The sequence below is a fragment of the Gallinula chloropus genome (genome assembly GCF_964237585.1).
Source record: "Gallinula chloropus genome assembly, chromosome: 29".
In the NCBI taxonomy this organism is placed as follows: Eukaryota; Metazoa; Chordata; class Aves; order Gruiformes; family Rallidae; genus Gallinula; species Gallinula chloropus.
The window spans coordinates 2,090,558-2,107,200 of record NC_140114.1 but is presented as its reverse complement, the minus strand read 5'-3'; the positions used below and the strand labels follow the sequence as shown (position 1 = coordinate 2,107,200).

Genomic DNA, 16,643 nt, shown 5'->3' with positions numbered 1-16,643 from the left:
CCGCCACCCCGAGGGGCTGCCCTGAGTGGGATCCCCCCCCGGCTGAGCCCCCCAGGGATGTGGGGTTTGGGTGTCACACACACACACCCCCCCCCTCCCCACCACCACCCCCAGCCTCCCAGGGAACCCCTTCCCAGGGCTCCATCCCCCTCACAGGGACACAGTCTGCCAGCCCCATGGAGCACCCGCTGCCCCGTGGCCTGTGGCTGCCACCCCTGAGCAGAGCCTGGCTCTGCCCTCCTGCCTCTCCCCCTCGGCACAGTGATCAGTATTAATGAGCTCACCCCTCCAACGAGCCCCAGCTCCCCCAGCCTCTCCTCACAGGGAAAGGGTCCCACTCCCTCCATCACCTCGGTGTCCCAAGGAGCTCCCTGGCCTTCTGGAGCTGAGGGGCCCAGAGCCAGACACACTATTCCAGGTGCCACCTCACCGGGGCAGAGCAGAGGGGGAGAACGACCTCCTGACCTCCTACCCACCCCCCTTCTCACACACCCCAGGTGCCATCAGCCTTCCCAGCCACAAGGACACACCACTGGGCATGTCCCCCGGGTCCCTCCTCCCCAACAGCCCCAACCTACGCTGGTACCAGGGGTTGTTCTCCCCCCTTCAGTCTAAATAAACCACATCAAGGCCTCTGCCCTCCATTTCTTGGCTGGACGTGGGCCAGACGTGCCCATGGTGGGGAGCTGAGTGGTTCCTGGTGCTGCTCCTCCTGTGCCCAACAGGCCTGGCAATGGTGTTAAACATCACAGGGAGGGGTCCAGGGAGGACCCCCCAGGCTGGCAGAGCCCCCCCACATCCCTGGGTGTCTCTAAGAGGAGGTTTTACCCCCCAAAAAATACACCCAGCCACCTTCAAACACCTTTATTGGCATCACCAGGGAGCTGAGGGGAGGGGGTTGGCACCCCCACTGCAGCCCCCATCCCTGTGGGGCTGCTCTTGGGGGTAGCTGACCCCCTCCCCACGGTCCTGCTCTGCCCCCACAGCAGGAGCAGAGGGACAGGGAGCAGGGAGGGGACAGGAGGAGACATCACAGGGGACACACGAGCGTCCCTCAGCCCCTGGCGCCGTGCCGTGGCCTCTCCTCCCTGGTGTCGGGGGGCTCGGTGGTCCCTGTCCCGCTGCTCAGGGACAGAGCTGGGACGGTCAGCGTGGGGACAGAGCCCCCTCTGGGGTGGTGGGACAGGGACAGGAGCCCCCCAGTCACCGGCCATGGTGGTTAAAGAGACGTGTCGGCCTCGCTGGCGGCGCCTGGCTGCACCCGGCTGTAGATGGTGGTGGGGTGGGGCTGCTGTGTGGGGACAGGGAATGGGGACAATGGGGACAACAGGGATGAACCCCCCTGAGGCACCAGCCAGGATGAGCCCCCCCAGACGTGCTGGCCCTGGAAAATGCCCTTCCACATCCCCTCACACCATCCTCCCTGGCCACCCCCCCCAGCTGAAGCACGAGGGGCTCTGGGGTGATGCTGGGAGTCGCTTCCAGGGGGATGGGGCTGAGGAAGGGGGCTGCCTGTGTGGTGTCCCCCTCCCCTTGCTATGGGGACTTGAGGGACACCGAGGGACCCCCGAGCTGCAGTGCCTGGAGGGGAGGGTGTGAGGCCAGAGCCTGACCCCAGCATGAGCCGAATTTGACCCCAGCATCACCGTGCAAAGGGCCAGGAGCTGAATTTAGCCCTCCACCCCCCCTCACCTGTTCATCTGCCTGTGGGGAGGGTCCTTGCACCTCATTCAGCGGCTGCAAATCCTTGCTGGGGCCTGTGGGGGGGAGAGGAGCAGGTGGGGATGAGCTGGGGGTCCTGGGGGGGCAGCAGGGGAGGTGGGGGGGGGATGGATGGAGCTGCCCTGCTCCAGGCAGGGGTGAGCAGGCAGAGCCACAGCAGTGGCCAGAGCTGGTTCCCTCTTCCCCAGCTCCATCTGCCGAGCGCTCCAGGCTGCAGGGGCACAGCCAGACCCACAGCACCCACCTTTCTTGCCTGGGTCCCTCTTCTTCTTCCACCTCCACACACAGATGCTGATCAGGATTAGTAGAACCACGAGCCCCAGGAGCAGCCAAATGACCCCCTGAGGCGAGCCAGCCACCTCTGTGGGACAAGCCATGGTGGGTGCTGGGACCCCCCAACCATGCCAGGACCCTCATGCTGGGGGTGAGGGGTGAGGGGGGGTGGGGATTTTACCCTGCTGCTGGCACAGGGTGTCCAGGTGGATGGAGACACTTCGCTCCTGGATGGGATTCCGGGCCAGGCAGGTGACGCTGGCGTTGAGGGTGCTGGTGGGCACAGCCAGGCACAGCGACCGCCCATCCTCACATTGCTCTGCCCAGGGGGAGCCTCCGAGGTGCCAGGCGGCCTCAGCACCTTTCCCAGGCGGCACTGAGCACCTCAGGGTGACGTTGCACCATTGGGTGCTGAGGGATGGCTGCTGGTGCTGGATCTCTGGTTCCGGCACTGGGTCTGTTTAAAAACACCCTGTTGTGGGACTCATCCTGCCCAGGGACACCCTGAGGACACCCAGGGGACATGAGGGAGGGTGATGGGGTCAGAGGAGCCACGGGGATGCTGAGAGGGCTGGGGCAGCTCCCCTATGGAGAGAGGCTGAGGGAGCTGGGCTGGGTCAGCCTGGAGAAGAGAAGGGTGTGGGGGGACCTCACTGCAGCCCCCCAGTCCCTGAAGGGAGCAGAGGAACAGGAGGGGAATCAGCTTGTTAAAGGGTGGATAATGGCAGGACAAGGGGATGGGGTGAAGCTGGAGGAGGGAAGGGGGAGAGGAGAGACTGGGGGGAAGTTCTGTCCAGAGAGAGTGGTGAGGGGCTGGAAGGGGCTGCCCAGAGAGGGGGTGGGTGCCCCGTCCCTGGGGGTGTCCAAGGCCAGGTTGGCTGGGGCCCTGGGCAACCTTGTGTAGCTCCAGGCCTGGAGGTTGGTGTCCCTGCCTGTGGCAGGGGGGTTGGAGCTCTGGGACCCTTGGGGTCCCTCCCAACCCTGGCAGGGGGGTCGGAGCTCTGGGACCCTTGGGGTCCCTCCCAACCCTGGCAGGGGGGTTGGAGCTCTGGGACCCTTGGGGTCCCTCCCAACCCTGTCAGGGGGGTTGGAGCTCTGGGACCCTTGGGGTCCCTCCCAACCCATCCCAGTCTGGGATTCTATGACAGGCTGGGCTGGGAGGCCAGCGGGAAGCCAGGGGAAGAGGAAGCAGCTGAGGCTGGCTGGTGGTTAGCCATAAACCCAGGAAAACCCCCCCTGCGCCAGGTGCTGGGCAGAAGGAAGGTGGTGCTGATAACACAGCAGGTTTTTATCACCCAGGCTGGTCCCACTGGGGCTGGAAACCCATCACCCACCACCTGCTGCTTTACAGCCACCCACCGTAGACGTAGAGGTGGAAACGTTGATCCTCCACGTCCCCTGGGAGCAGCTTCACCCGAGCCTCATAGACCCCAGTGTCACCCCTCTGCAGCGCCCTGATCCTCAGCGCCGTCTCGTTGACCCTCTCCAGCCGGCCCTTGAACTGGTCCTCAGGGTTTGGCCTCTCAAAGGCACTGGGACCCAGTTCTGCCAGCTGAATGGTGGAACCGGTGCCACTGGAGAAGCTCCACTCGACCTCCTTCACCTCCTTGTTGGGGGGCAGCACTGGGGAGAGCAGCACCGACCCCCCCAGGATGCTGTTCACCCTCCTGGGCTGAGCAACTGGGATGCCTGGTGGGGATAGGGATAGTCTGGAGGATGGAGACCCCCCTGGGAGAGCCCCCTCCTCTTTCAAAGGCTGTGAGGAGCCTCCACAGCCTTCCCCACTGAGGGGATGGACAGACAGACAGCCAGACAGCCACCTCCCCACGCTGCAGGGCCCATCCTGCCCCCCAGCTCGTGGGCTGCTGGCTTCCTGCTCCCCCCATGGCCGGCTCTGGCTGGTCACCCCCCTCCCCACAGCCGCCTGGGCTTGTGCAGAGGAAGGGGAGGCGAGAGGAACCCGCTGCCGGCAAACCGCACCCGGCGCCGTGTTGGGGACAGGGGTGGGGGTTAGGGGGATAGGGGGAGGGGGTTTGTCACCCCATCACACGAACACAGGGCCCTGGACACCCCCCTCAGCCAACCCCTGGGGTGGGGGGGGGGTGGGGGGGCTAGCTGGGTGTGGGTGGGTACCGTGCTGGTGGGATGCTGTGCGCTGGGATGAAGGGCGAGAGCGCGGCACCGCCATGTCCCAGCCAACCCTGCAGCACCCAACTGGGGGGAGGGGGTGCTTAAAAACTGGGTGGCCACCCTCTCCCAGCCCCTGCCCACCCATTGCACCCCTCAGGCGTGTTCCCAGTGCCCCCAGCAGCTGCCAAACCAGCCCCCCACCCCCACCCCCTCAAGGAAGCGGGTGCGTAGGGGTGATGCTGCTACAACATCCAGAGCAGCCCAGGACCCAGCCACCCTTCAGCCTCCCTCTTCCTCCTCGTGGAGACAAAGAGGGGAGGGGGATAGCAGGATACTGCCCCCTCCTCACCTTCCTCCCCAGCGTTTATCTTCCCTTCTCCCATCGCTGGCTGAGCTGAGCACCCGGCAGCTGCCCCGGGGGCAGAAGAAGGAGCCAACAGCCCCAAGCACCAGCCCCGGGGTCCCAGCCTTGGTAGGGACCCTAAACCCCTTTGGGGGACCCTAAACCCCTTTGGGGGGGGACCTAAACCTCTTGGGGGACCCCTAAACCTCTTGAGGGACCCCTAAACCTCTTGAGGGGGTCCTAAACCTCTTGGAGGGCCCTAAGCCTCTCGGGGGGACCCTAAACCTCTTGTGGGGGGACTAAACCTCTTTGGGGGGGACCCTAAACCTCTTTGGAGGGACTCTAAACCTCATTGGGGGACCCCAAACCTCTTTGAGGGGGTCCTAAACCTCTTGGGGATCCCTAAACGTCTTTGGGAGGGTCCCTAAACCTCTTGGAGAGCCCTAAGCCTCTCGGGGTGGACCCCAAACCTCTTTGAGGGGGTCTTAAACCTCTTGGGGAGCCCTAAACCTCTTTGGGAGGGTCCCTAAGCCTTTTGGAGAGCCGTAAGCCTCTCAGAGGGGACTCTAAACCTCTTGAGGGACCCTAAACCTCTTTGGGGGGGCTGATTTATTGCAGCAGTAAAGTGAGGAGGGGAGACTGGGCATCATCCCTCATCGCTTCCCCCATCAGCCCTGAGCAAGGAGCCCTGGACCCCCCTGGACCCCCCTGGATCCCCCCCTTGATCCCCCCCCCCGACTCCGGGGACCAGCCCAGTGTCCCAGCTCCTCTGCAGAGGGAAATTCCTCCTCTCAGCCCGAATATTCCTCAGGATTCCCAACCCCAGGGTGAGCTGGGGAGGGGGGTTGGGACCCAGAGGTGCATTTCCCCACTGTGTGTCCCCCCCACCACCCCAAACCCGAAACGGGGGGGTCACAGATAAAGGGGGGTCACAGATAAATGGGGGTCACAGATAAAGGGGTGGGGGGTGATCAGGAGAGGTGGAATAACCCACAAACCCCCTCCCAGGCCCCCTCCCCTCCTGCCTACCTGTGAGAAGAAGGGCCATGCCCAGCAGCGGGTGGCTGTGGGGCGGTGGGTGTCTGGGTGACACCCCCGTCACCCCCATCTCCGGGCGTCGCTCTGGGGCCGCTGCGCTCCGGTTGTGGGTGACATGCAAAGCAGGGAGTGGCCAGGCTGGGCTGGGGGGGACACAGCTGGTGGCTCATGGCCTGGCCATGGCTTGGGCTGGGGGGGTGGGTGGGTGGGTGTCCCCCTCCTTGCACCAGGGGTTTGGGGTTCGTTGCTGCTCCCCAGCCCTTGGTTTTTCCACCTCCCCCCAACCCCGACTTTGGGTGCGTTGAGTGAAGGAGCCGGATGCTGGTGCCCAGGGATGGGTAAACAATGACAGCTGGGCTGGGGGCCTGGCTGGCTGGTGCAGGGCCCAGTATGCCCAGTAGAAAGACAAACCCTCCGTCCCCACCCCAGAGACAGCTGGGGGGTGGCTGCTCCTCCCTGGGAAGCTTTCCAATTGAGGCCAGTGGCTCCCAGTCAGTCCTGGTTGGGCTCCCAGTTCCTCAAGGCTGGTGCTGGGCTCCCAGTTCCTCAAGGCTGGGGCTCAGCTGGTTTCTCTCTATTTTAGCTGATCCCCCCCCTCCCCCAGAACCCCCCACCCCAGCAGCAGCAGGAGCCACAGCAAAGAGAAGCAGGTCCCCAAGGATGCCCCTGTCCCCCTAGTCCCATCCCCACGGCGGGTGTCACCCATCACCGAGTGTCACCCATCACCGTGTCCCGGCTGCGATGGGTGCTCAGGCTGTAACTACAACACCCCCACACCCCCCAACCCCCCAAAGTAACCCAACCCCCCACCCCCCAGGTCTCAGGGGGGAAATGTGGGGGCAGCACAGCCCCCGTCAGCACCCACAGAGGTCACGTTGCCGCCGCCTTTCCGAAAGGGGAAGCGTGAGAGACGCGGCTGCGTCGCCCCTCGGGGTGCGGGGAGGGTGCAGGGGGGGGGTGCAGGGGGGGTGGTGGGGGTTGGGGGGGCTGGCTGGCTGGGGGGGTGGGTTATTTCAGGCTGTAGCCCCAAACCAGGGTGGGGTTTGCACAGCCCTGGGGATGGGGATGGGGGGGATAACAGGGGTGCTGACGCCTCCAGGCGCCTGTGTGCGCGCTCACACGCGTGTGCCCGCGCTGCCCCCCCACCCCCACCCCCCCTCTGACCCCCCCCTCTGATCTCACCAACATTTATTAATTGCTCTTTGTTTACAGCAGTGGGAGGTCAGGCTGAGCAAGGGGCCCCGTGGCAGTGGGTGCTGGACACGCAGGCAGTGGGACACCCACCCCCCCCCCTCTGTCTCCACGCAGCTATTTTTGGGGGGGGGGATGGAGGAGTGGGGTGTGGGGGGTGGGGAGGGAAGTGGGGCTGCTTCTCTGTGGATCCATGTGGGTGATGGTCCCTTCTGTGTCCCTCTGTGGCTCTGGAGATGCCACCTGGGTCTGTGTGGGATGGGGCTGGGGGGACTCCCCAGGGGGTGTGTCCCCGTGTCCCCCCCCCCCCCATGTCTCTGTGGCAGTGGTGAAGTGGGTGGGCAGGTCCAGCCCTCCTGGGTATCAACCCACAGAGGGTCCCTGCAAGACCCTGGGGGGTGCTGGAGGTTGGGGAGGGGGTGCTGGGGAGGATATGGAGCAGGGGGGGGGTCTCATCCTATAAACCCACAGTGTTGTGCTGAAGCCACATAGCCCCCCCCCCCCCCCCCCCCCAGCACTAGGATGTGCCCCTGTCCTCCCCAGTGCCCCCCAACCCCAGCCAAGCCCCACAGCTGTGGCACATGGGAGGTGACCCCTGGGGTTCCCCCCCCCTACCCAGGGGCACCCAGGGTCTGCAGAGGGTCCCCCAGTGTCCAACCCCAGGCAAGTCCATGGCAGTGGAGGTGACCCCTGGGGTTCCCCCCCCACCCACCCAGGGGCACCCAGGGTCTGCAGAGGGTCCCCCAGTGTCCAACCCCAGGCAAGTCCATGGCAGTGGAGGTGACCCCTGGGGTTCCCCCCCCCCTACCCAGGGGCACCCAGGGTCTGCAGAGGGTCCCCCAGTGCCCAACCCCAGGCAAGTCCATGGCAGTGGAGGTGACCCCTGGGGTTCCCCCCCCACCCAGGGGCACCCAGGGTCTGCAGAGGGCCCCCCAGTGTCCAACCCCAGGCAAGTCCATGGCAGTGGAGGTGACCCCTGGGGTTCCCCACCCAGGGGCACCCAGGGTCTGCAGAGGGTCCCCCAGTGTCCAACCCCAGGCAAGTCCATGGCAGTGGAGGTGACCCCTGGGGTTCCCCCCCCACCCACCCAGGGGCACCCAGGGTCTGCAGAGGGTCCCCCAATGTCCAACCCCAGGCAAGTCCATGGCAGTGGAGGTGACCCCCTGGGGTTCCCCCCCCACCCACCCAGGGGCACCCAGGGTCTGCAGAGGGTCCCCCAATGTCCAACCCCAGGCAAGTCCATGGCAGTGGAGGTGACCCCTGGGGTTCCCCCCCCACCCACCCAGGGGCACCCAGGGTCTGCAGAGGGTCCCCCCAGCGTCGCCACCACTCGTCCCAACCGGGGGGGTTCCGGGGGGTCCCACTCCCCAAAGAGTGTCGGAGGGCGTCACACAAGGAGGATGGAGAGAGGGGGGGGGTGGGGAGGAAAGTGGGGGTCCGGCTGTGGCCCCGAGATGGTGCCTCCCATCCCCGGAGCCGAAAAGGGGGGCTGGAGGGTTGGGGTTTGGCACACGACGCACGTCACAGCCCTTCCGGGACGGCCCGATGCTCCGGCTCTGCGGGGACCTGCGGGACACCCACAGCCCTTCAGCATCCCTGCTGGGGCCTGGCAGTTGGGGAGGGTCCCAGACAGACCCCCCCCTCACCCAGCACCAGTCCCCACCCCCCGCACCTGAGGGTCTATGTCACCTCCTCGGCCGTGGCCTCTGGCACCCTCTGGGGCTGCTGGTGGGTGGTGGTGACCGGTGCTTTCTGCAGTGGGCTCTGCTCCTGGTTATTTTCAGGGTGACTGAGGCCCTGCAGTGGAAATTGGGGGGGGGTGGGGGGGCTGGTGAGGGACCTGCCAGCCCCTCTTGCGTCCCCTAGAGCAGGGGACCCCCGCCCCCCTCCACGGGATGCTCTGCTCTGGTATGGAGCCCAGCCTGCACCCATGGGTGTGCGGGGGGCTGCGACCCTGCTGTGACTGGGACCTCCCAGTATGGCCATGACCCCCCCCCCAGTATGGCTGGGACCCCAGTATGGCCTTAACCCGCCCAGTATGGCTGGAACCCCAGTATGGCCTTAAACCCCCAGTATGGCCTTAAACCCCCAGTATGGCTGGGACCCCAGTATGGCCTTAACCCACCCAGTATGGCTGGGACCCCAGTATGGCCATGACCCCCCCAGTATGTATGGGACCCCAGTATGAGCATGACCCCCCAAGTCTGGCTGGGACTCCAGTATGGCTGGGACCCCAGTATGAGCATGACCCCCCCAGTCTGGCTGGGACTCCAGTATGGCTGGGACCCCAGTATGGCCTTAACCCCCCCAGTATGGCTGTGACCCCAGTATGGACATGACCCCCCCAGCATGGCTGGGAGCCCTGACATGCCCAGGCCCCCCTGGTGTGCCCAGGACCCCCGAAGTTGCTGGGACCTCAGTGTGAACAAGACCCCAGCATCACCAGGACTCCCAGTTTGGCCAGCACCCCCCCAGCGTGGCTGGGACCCCCAGCACTGCCGTGACCCCTGGCACTGCTGGGAGTCCAGGAGTTGTGATTCCAGCATGACCAGGACCCCTGGTGTGGCTGGGACCCCCCCCCACCAGCATGAGCAGGACCCCCAGCACAGCCCCCAGCCCCCGGGGGCCTCACCTGGTCATTACCTTCCGGGGGGCTCCGGCGCACGATCTCGGCGTACTGGGGGTCTGAGGGGCTCTCCTCAGCAGGCACCGTGGGGGTGGCAGCTGCAGGGGAGGAGTGGGGCGTCAAGGGGTGGCAAACACCCCCTTCCCCGTTCCCCCAGCCCCCCAAAGCCATACCAGCCCTCAGGGTGGGTGTGGGGGGGCTTCACTTACCTGGGTCTGCTGCCTTCTCACTGTTCATCCTCCAGCACCAGAAGGCTCCCCCCAAGCTCACAGCCAGCAGGATGAGGGTCAGCACAATGTAGCCCGACGTGGAGAAGAACATCTGTCCCCCTGGGAGGGCAGAGAGGGGGCACTGAGCGGTGCCAACCCCCTGCCAAGGGTCGAGCTCACCCCATGCCAAACCCCCCAGCTCAGTGTTGGACCCCTCCCACCCATGGAATCATAAATCCCAGACTGGTTTGGGTTGGGAGGGACCCCAAGGGTCCTAGAGCTCCAACCCCCCTGCCAGGGTTGGGAGGGACCCCAAGGGTCCCAGAGCTCCAACCCCCCTGCCACAGGCAGGGACACCAACCTCCAGGCCTGGAGCTACACAAGGTTGCCCAGGGCCCCATCCAACCTGGCCTTGGACACCCCCAGGGACGGGGCACCCACCCCCTCTCTGGGCAGCCTGTTCCAGAGAGCTAACCATAGAATCACAAGCTGGGCTGAGTTGGGAGGGACCCCAGGGGTCCCAGAGCTCCAACCCCCTGCCAGGGCTGGGATGGACCCCAAAGATCCCAGAGCTCCAACCCCCCTGCCAGGGTGGGGAGGGACCCCAAAGGTCCCAGTGCTCCAACCCCCTGCCAGGGTTGGGAGGGACCCCAAGGGTCACAGAGCTCCGACCCCCCTGCCAGGGCTGGGAGGGACCCCAAGGGTCCCAGAGCTCCAACCCCCCTGCCAAGGTTGGGAGGGACCCCAAGGGTCCCAGAGCTCCAACCCCCCTGCCACAGGCAGGGCCACCACCCTCCATGCCTGGAGCTACACAAGGTTGCCCAGGGCCCCATCTTGGCCATCACCACCCCTGAGCACCCCAGGGTGGGGGTCTCACCTCCGCTCTGGCAGATGGTTTGCAGGTCGAACAGAACCACCTTCTGATCAGCGGGGTTGCTGACGGTGCAGGCGTAGGTGCCGTTGGCGGCGGCGGGGGGCAGAGCCAGCCGCAGGGTGGTCCCGTCGGCCGAGAGCTGGTGGCGGTCCCAGGTGGGGTCCCAGGTGATGCTGTCCCTCTTCCAGGTGACGTTGACGGCCCCTTTGCCCACCCCCTGGCACTGCAGCGTCAGGTTGCACCACTCCAGGGTGCTGGCCAGGAGCTGGCTGCGGCTCCGGGGGCTGGGTACTGACTCTGTGTCCCATGGAAAGGGTGGGGGGAAAGGGGTTTGGGGAGGGGGTGAGGGGTCAGCGTGGGGGTGGGATACAGGGGTTGTTCCACCCTGCTCATCCCCACCACTGTCACGCTGGTCCCCAGTCGGCCACCTTGGGGACCCCCAGGGTGACAGGATGTGGCCTTTTGCAGAGCTTGAGGGTCTGCAGGCTTTGGGGGAATGGGGGGCAAAGATTGGGGTCTAACCTAACCCTGGGTAACCCCATCACTCGTGCCTCAGTTTCTCCAGTGTGCCTCGGTTTCCCCCATCATTCATGCCGCAGTTTCCCCATCATTCCTGCCTCAATTTCCCCATCATCCCTGCCTCAGTTTCCCCATCATCCCTGCCTCAGTTTCCTCCATCACTTGTGCCTCAGTTTCACCACATCATTCGTGCCTCAGTCCCCCCATCACTCGTGCCTCAGTCCCCCCATCATTCGTGCCAGTTACCCCATCGTGCCTCAGTTTCCCCATCACACCTCAGTTTTCCCCATCATTCGTGCCTGTTCCCCCATCATTCGTGCCTCAGTTTCCCCATTGTGCCTCATTTTCCCCCATCACTCGTGCCTCAGTTTCCCCATCATTCGTGCCTGTTTCCCCATCACTCGTGCCTCAGTTTCCCCATCACTCGTGCCTCAGTTTCCCCATCACACCTCAGTTTACCCCATCATTCATGCCTGTTTCCCCATCACTCGTGCCTGTTTCCCCCATCACTCGTGCCTGTTTCCCCCCATCACTCGTGCCTCAGTTTCCCCCATCATTCGTGCCTCAGTTTCCCCCCATCATTTGTGCCTCAGTTTCCCCATCACACCTCAGTTTCCCCCATCATTCATGCCAGTTTCCCCCATCATTCCTGCCTCAGTTTCCCCCACCGTGCCTCAGTTTCCCCACCGCAAAGGAAGCCCTGGTGCCCGGGGGGCTTTGTGGCCCTGTGCGTGCAGCTGCTCACCGTAGACAGAGAGGTGGAACGCCTGATCCTCCACCAGCGCCGGGTGCAGCTTGATCCTGGCCCCGTAGAGCCCCGTGTCGCCCCTCTCCAGCGCCCCGATCCTCAGCGCCGTCTCGTTGAACCTCTCCAGCCGGTCCCTGAACCTGTCCCTGGGGTCTGGGCGCTCGAAGCCCCCGGCACTGAATTCTGCCACCTGGATGGTGGCCCCGGCGCCGCTGGAGAAGCTCCATTCGATCTCCTTCACCGTCTTGTTGGGGGGCAGCACCGGGGAGAGCAGCGCCCACCCCCCCAGGACGCCGTTCACCTGCTGGGGCTGAGCACGGGCTTGGCCAAAGAGGAGCTCTGTGGGCAAGGTGGGAGGTCACCGGGAGTGTGGGGGTGGGATGGGGACAGGAGAAGGACCCTCAGGGTGGGTGATGGGGGTGGGGGGTGAAGCAGCATCTCTGTGGCCTGGCAGGATGGGGGAGAGATGGACCCACAGGTTGGGGGAGAGATGGACACTCAGGATGGGGGAGAGATGGACCCACAGGTTGGGGGAGAGATGGACACTCAGGATGGGGACAGAAGGACCCACAGGATGGGGGAGAGATGGACACTCAGGATGGGGGAGAGATGGACCCACAGGATGAGGAGAGATGGACACTCAGGATGGGGGAGAGATGGACACTCAGGATGGGGGAGAGATGGACCCACAGGATGGGGGAGAGATGGACACTCAGGATGGGGAGAGATGGACACTCAGGATGGGGAGAGATGGACCCACAGGATGGGGGAGAGATGGACCCACAGGACAGGGGAGAGATGGACACTCAGGATGGGGAGAGATGGACCCACAGGATGGGGGAGAGATGGACACTCAGGATGGGGAGAGATGGACACTCAGGATGGGGAGAGATGGACCCACAGGATGGGGGAGAGATGGATCCACAGGATGAGGGAGAGATGGACCCACAGGATGAGGGAGAGATGGACCCTCAGGATGGGGGAGAGATGGACACTCAGGATGGGGAGAGATGGACCAACAGGATGGGGAGAGATGGACCCACAGGATGGGGAGAGATGGACCCACAGGATGGGGAGAGATGGACCCACAGGATGGGGGAGAGATGGACTCACAGGATGGGGAGAGATGGACCCTCAGGATGGGGGAGAGATGGACCCTCAGGATGGGTGATGGGGGGGATGGAGGAGCATCTCCCTGCCCTGGCAGGATGTGGACAGAAGGACCCTCAGGATGGGTGATGGGGGATGAAGCAGCATCTCTGTAGCCTGGCAGGATGGGGACAGAAGGACCCTCAGGATGGGTTATGGGGGGATGGAGGAGCATCTCCCTGCCCGGACAGGATGTGGACAGAAGGACCCTCAGGATGGGTGATGGGGGGATGAAGCAGCATCTCTGTAGCCTGGCAGGATGGGGACAGAAGGACCCTCAGGATGGGGACAGAAGGACCCACAGGATGGGGGATGAGAGGGATGAAGCAGCATCTCCCTGCCCTGGCAGGATGGGGACAGAAGGACCCACAGGATGGGTGATGGGGGATGAAGCAGCATCTCCCTGCCCCGAGGCAGCCGCCTGGTCTCTCCGCCGGCCGATCCCTCTCCAGGCTGGGGCTGGGGGTGGTCCTACCCCGACAGACCCCGTATCCCCACAGAGCCACGTCCTGCCCCGGCAGGGAGGGGAGGATGTTGGGTTTGGCTACTAACAGCTATTAAAAAAACCCAAAAGGATCCCAAAGCGCCTCCTGGTTCCGCAGCGGGTTGGGGATGGGCACGGGGCCGGGGCTGCGGCCGGGCTCTCACCAGAACAACGCTCCAGCAGAGACTGGGAGGAATTCCCAGCCAGCAAAACCTCACCGGCCGCCTTAAACCGCCCCTCAGCCAAGATGCCTACGAAAGACGGACAAGGGTTAAGGCGATGGGGGGGGCGAGGGGGCGGCTTTTCGGGGGGTCCCCAGGCGGTGGGGATGCTGCTGCAGGGATGCAGGAGGGATGAAGCCACCGGCGAGGTGCAGGATGGGGGCGGTTCCCATAGGGATGGAGTTTGCTGCCTCCATCCCCGGGGGGGCTCCAGCAGCCCCCAGGTTCCAGCCCTTCCCTCACGGGGCTTTAGGGGGGGCTTTAGGGGGGGTGAGGGGGGTTTTTTTTTGGCAGCAGCCGTCAGCTCCCCGCAGAATCACGCCAGGAGCTGCTCGGCGCCACCTCCCTCGTTCCTGGCAGCTCCCGCCTACCTACAAGCTGTCTCCCCTGCCGGCCCCGGCCCCCACAGCCCCCCACATCCCTCTGCCACCCGGATAACAGCCCCCCCCGCTTCCCTCTATCCTTATCCCAGCAGAGAACTGGGATGCCCAGCCAGCAGCACGGCCAGTTTAGGGGGAAGAGTTTCACCCCCATCCCATTTGGGTCCCCAACCGTGGGTGGGTCAAGGGGTCCAGCATCCCCTTGGTGCAGCCCCCCCACTGCATCCCCTCCTCTCCCCCCCACTCCTGGGAGGCAGAAGCAGATGTGCCTTTAATAGAAAGCAGATTAAACAGACATCTGAGCGTTTGCTTTGTATAACCCCCCCCTCATCCATCCCCCCCCCCCCCCCCCCAGGAGCTGCCTCTTTGCTTCGCTCCCTAAGACCAGCTCCGTGTTCCTGGAGCTTCCCTTGCTCTGATCCTGCTTATCCCGGGCTGGATTCCCGTTATCCCAGCTGAATCTTAAACCTGCCCGAGTTCCTGATGCTTCCCTGGGGCACTGGGAAGTTCCTGGGGTCCCTGGCTGTGGGGACAGGCCCTGGGTGGATGGGGGGAGGATGCTGAGCCTGGGAGTTGGGGGGGGGGGATGTTGGGGGATGGATGGGGCGGTGAGGGGGATGTTGGGGGTCCTGAGGGTTTGGGATCTGGGGGGACAGGAGGGGACAGGCACCACCTTGAGAAGGAGAAAGGAGCTGGGTGTGTGTGTGTGTGGGGGGGGGGGGGGGGGGTCCCTGCAGAAGCTCAGTGGGGTTTTTATGGAGGAGCTGAGGCAGATGCTCATCCCCCATCCCTCGCTGCAGCCCTGCACGTGCACCCTGGCTGGCTGGCTGGCTGGCTGTCCAGTGGCCTCCCTGCCATCCCCCTTGCTACCCTCCCTCCCTGCTTCCTTCCCTGCCATCCCCAATCTCTGGCACCCCCCCAACACCCTCCCTGCCACCCTCCCTGCCATCCCCACTCTCTGGCACCCCACCCCACCCGCCCCCCATCCCCCCTGCCACCCTCCCTGTAACCCTCCCTCCCTGCTTCTTTCCCTGCCACTCTCACTGCCATCCCCCCTCTCTGCCATCCCCCCTGCCATCCCTCTTGCTACCCTCCCTCCCTGCTTCCTTCCCTGCCATCCCCCCTCTCTGCCACCCCACCACCACCCACCCCGTCAACCTCCCTGCCATCCCCCTGCCACCCTCCCTGTAACCCTCCCTCCCTGCTTCTTTCCCTGCCACCCTCCCTGCCATCCCCCCTCTCTGCCATCCCTCCTGCCACCCTCCTTGTAACCCTCCCTCCCTGCTTCTTTCCCTGCCACCTTCCCTGCCATCCCCCCTGCCACCCTCCCTGCCATCCCCCCTCTCTGCCATCCCCCCTGCCACCCTCCCCGCCATCCCTCCTCCCTGCCATCTCCCCTGCCACCCTCCCTGCCATCCCCCCTCTCTGCCATCCCCCCTGCCACCCTCCCTGCCATCCCTCCTCCCTACCATCTCCCCTGCCACCCTCCCTGCCATCCCCCGTCTCTGCCAGCCCCCCGTCACCCTCCCTGCCATCTCCCCATCACCCTCCCTGTCACCCTCCCTCCCTGCCACCCTCCCTGTAACCCTCCCTGCCACCCCCCCTGCGTTTCCAACCCCCTCCCCGGCTCCCCAGAGGAGGTGGGGGGGTCCCTGCCGGTTCCCCCCCACCGAGTCCCCGCCGAGCCCAGTGCCACCTCAGCCCCCTCCCAGCTCATCCTGTTTACCCCAGGATTCGGGGAACCCGGGGTCCCCGCAGCCCTGACCCCCCCCTCCTCGGTGGGACCTGGCAGAGGATGGATGGGGAGGGGGATAAACCCCTCAGCACCCAGATTCCCCCACCTCAGGGTCTCCACCGGCTCCTACCAAACAAGACCTGGGGCTGAGTTGAGCCCGGGTTTGGCTGTTTCTCCCCCCTTCACCCCCCCCCCTTTACACCCCCTCCCCACTTTACACCCTGATACCAAACCCTTCGGCTGGAAGAAGCAGCTGGGAAACTCAGAAGCATCTTGCAGAGCCCCATTTCCATCCCCCTTGGGGCAGAGGTTGGACCTCAGCCCCTTCGTCCCGCAGCTCTCCTGCCCGCCGGGGATGCTAATTAAGGGTTAGGCAGATAAACCCCCCCCCTCAACCACTCCTGCGACCCCCCCTCCCGTTAATCTGCCTGTACTACGAGGTGCTTTCTGTAGGAATCGGGGGTTTTATGGGGAATTATGAGATGTGGGGATTATCGGGCTGGGAATTAAGGGGATTCCTCACTCCTGCTTTACGTAAGGAGCCGCTGGGCAGCCCCCGGCTGGGAGCTGGGGGGGGGGTTAAAGGGCTCAGGGGGGGTGGGAGGTGGTGATGGAGAAGCCACGTTAAGGGTGAGGGGACCCTCCGAGGGGGGAAAAGGTTGGGTTGGGTTGGGGGGGGGGTTGGAGCCTCTTGGTTATGAAACCTCCTGAGGCTGGACCAGAACTGGGTCGGGAGGATGGAGGGGGGGAGAGTGTGTGGGTGGGGGGGGGCTGCGTTCAACCCACCTCAGGCAGGATGAGGGGAGTGTGGGGGGGGTAAAAGGGGGATAAGGGGGGTCAGCATCCCTCCCCGCAGCCCCCCCGCCCCTCTTACATCCCCCCCCCACCCCCCTCTTCCTCACCACGCTGCTGCCCCCGCGGGACTCACCTGGCCCGAGGCTGAGCAGCGCCAGGAGCAGCGCGGGCAGCGGGGCGCTGCCCCCGGCCCCTTCCCCCTCCAT

The 16,643-nt window shown here is 65.0% G+C and overlaps 1 protein-coding gene across 1 annotated transcript; it reads right to left on the bottom strand.

Annotated features, from left to right (window-relative positions):
• Positions 1-8,377: 8,377 nt before the first annotated feature.
• LOC311202127 (SLAM family member 8-like) lies at positions 8,378-16,643 on the bottom strand (the record flags this gene model as incomplete). Its single annotated transcript, XM_084276672.1, has 6 exons — positions 8,378-8,494; positions 9,330-9,421; positions 9,533-9,652; positions 10,410-10,703; positions 11,671-12,012; positions 16,571-16,643. The coding sequence occupies 6 exons, from the start codon at positions 16,641-16,643 to the stop codon at positions 8,378-8,380; spliced, it is 1,038 nt and encodes a 345-aa protein (XP_084132798.1).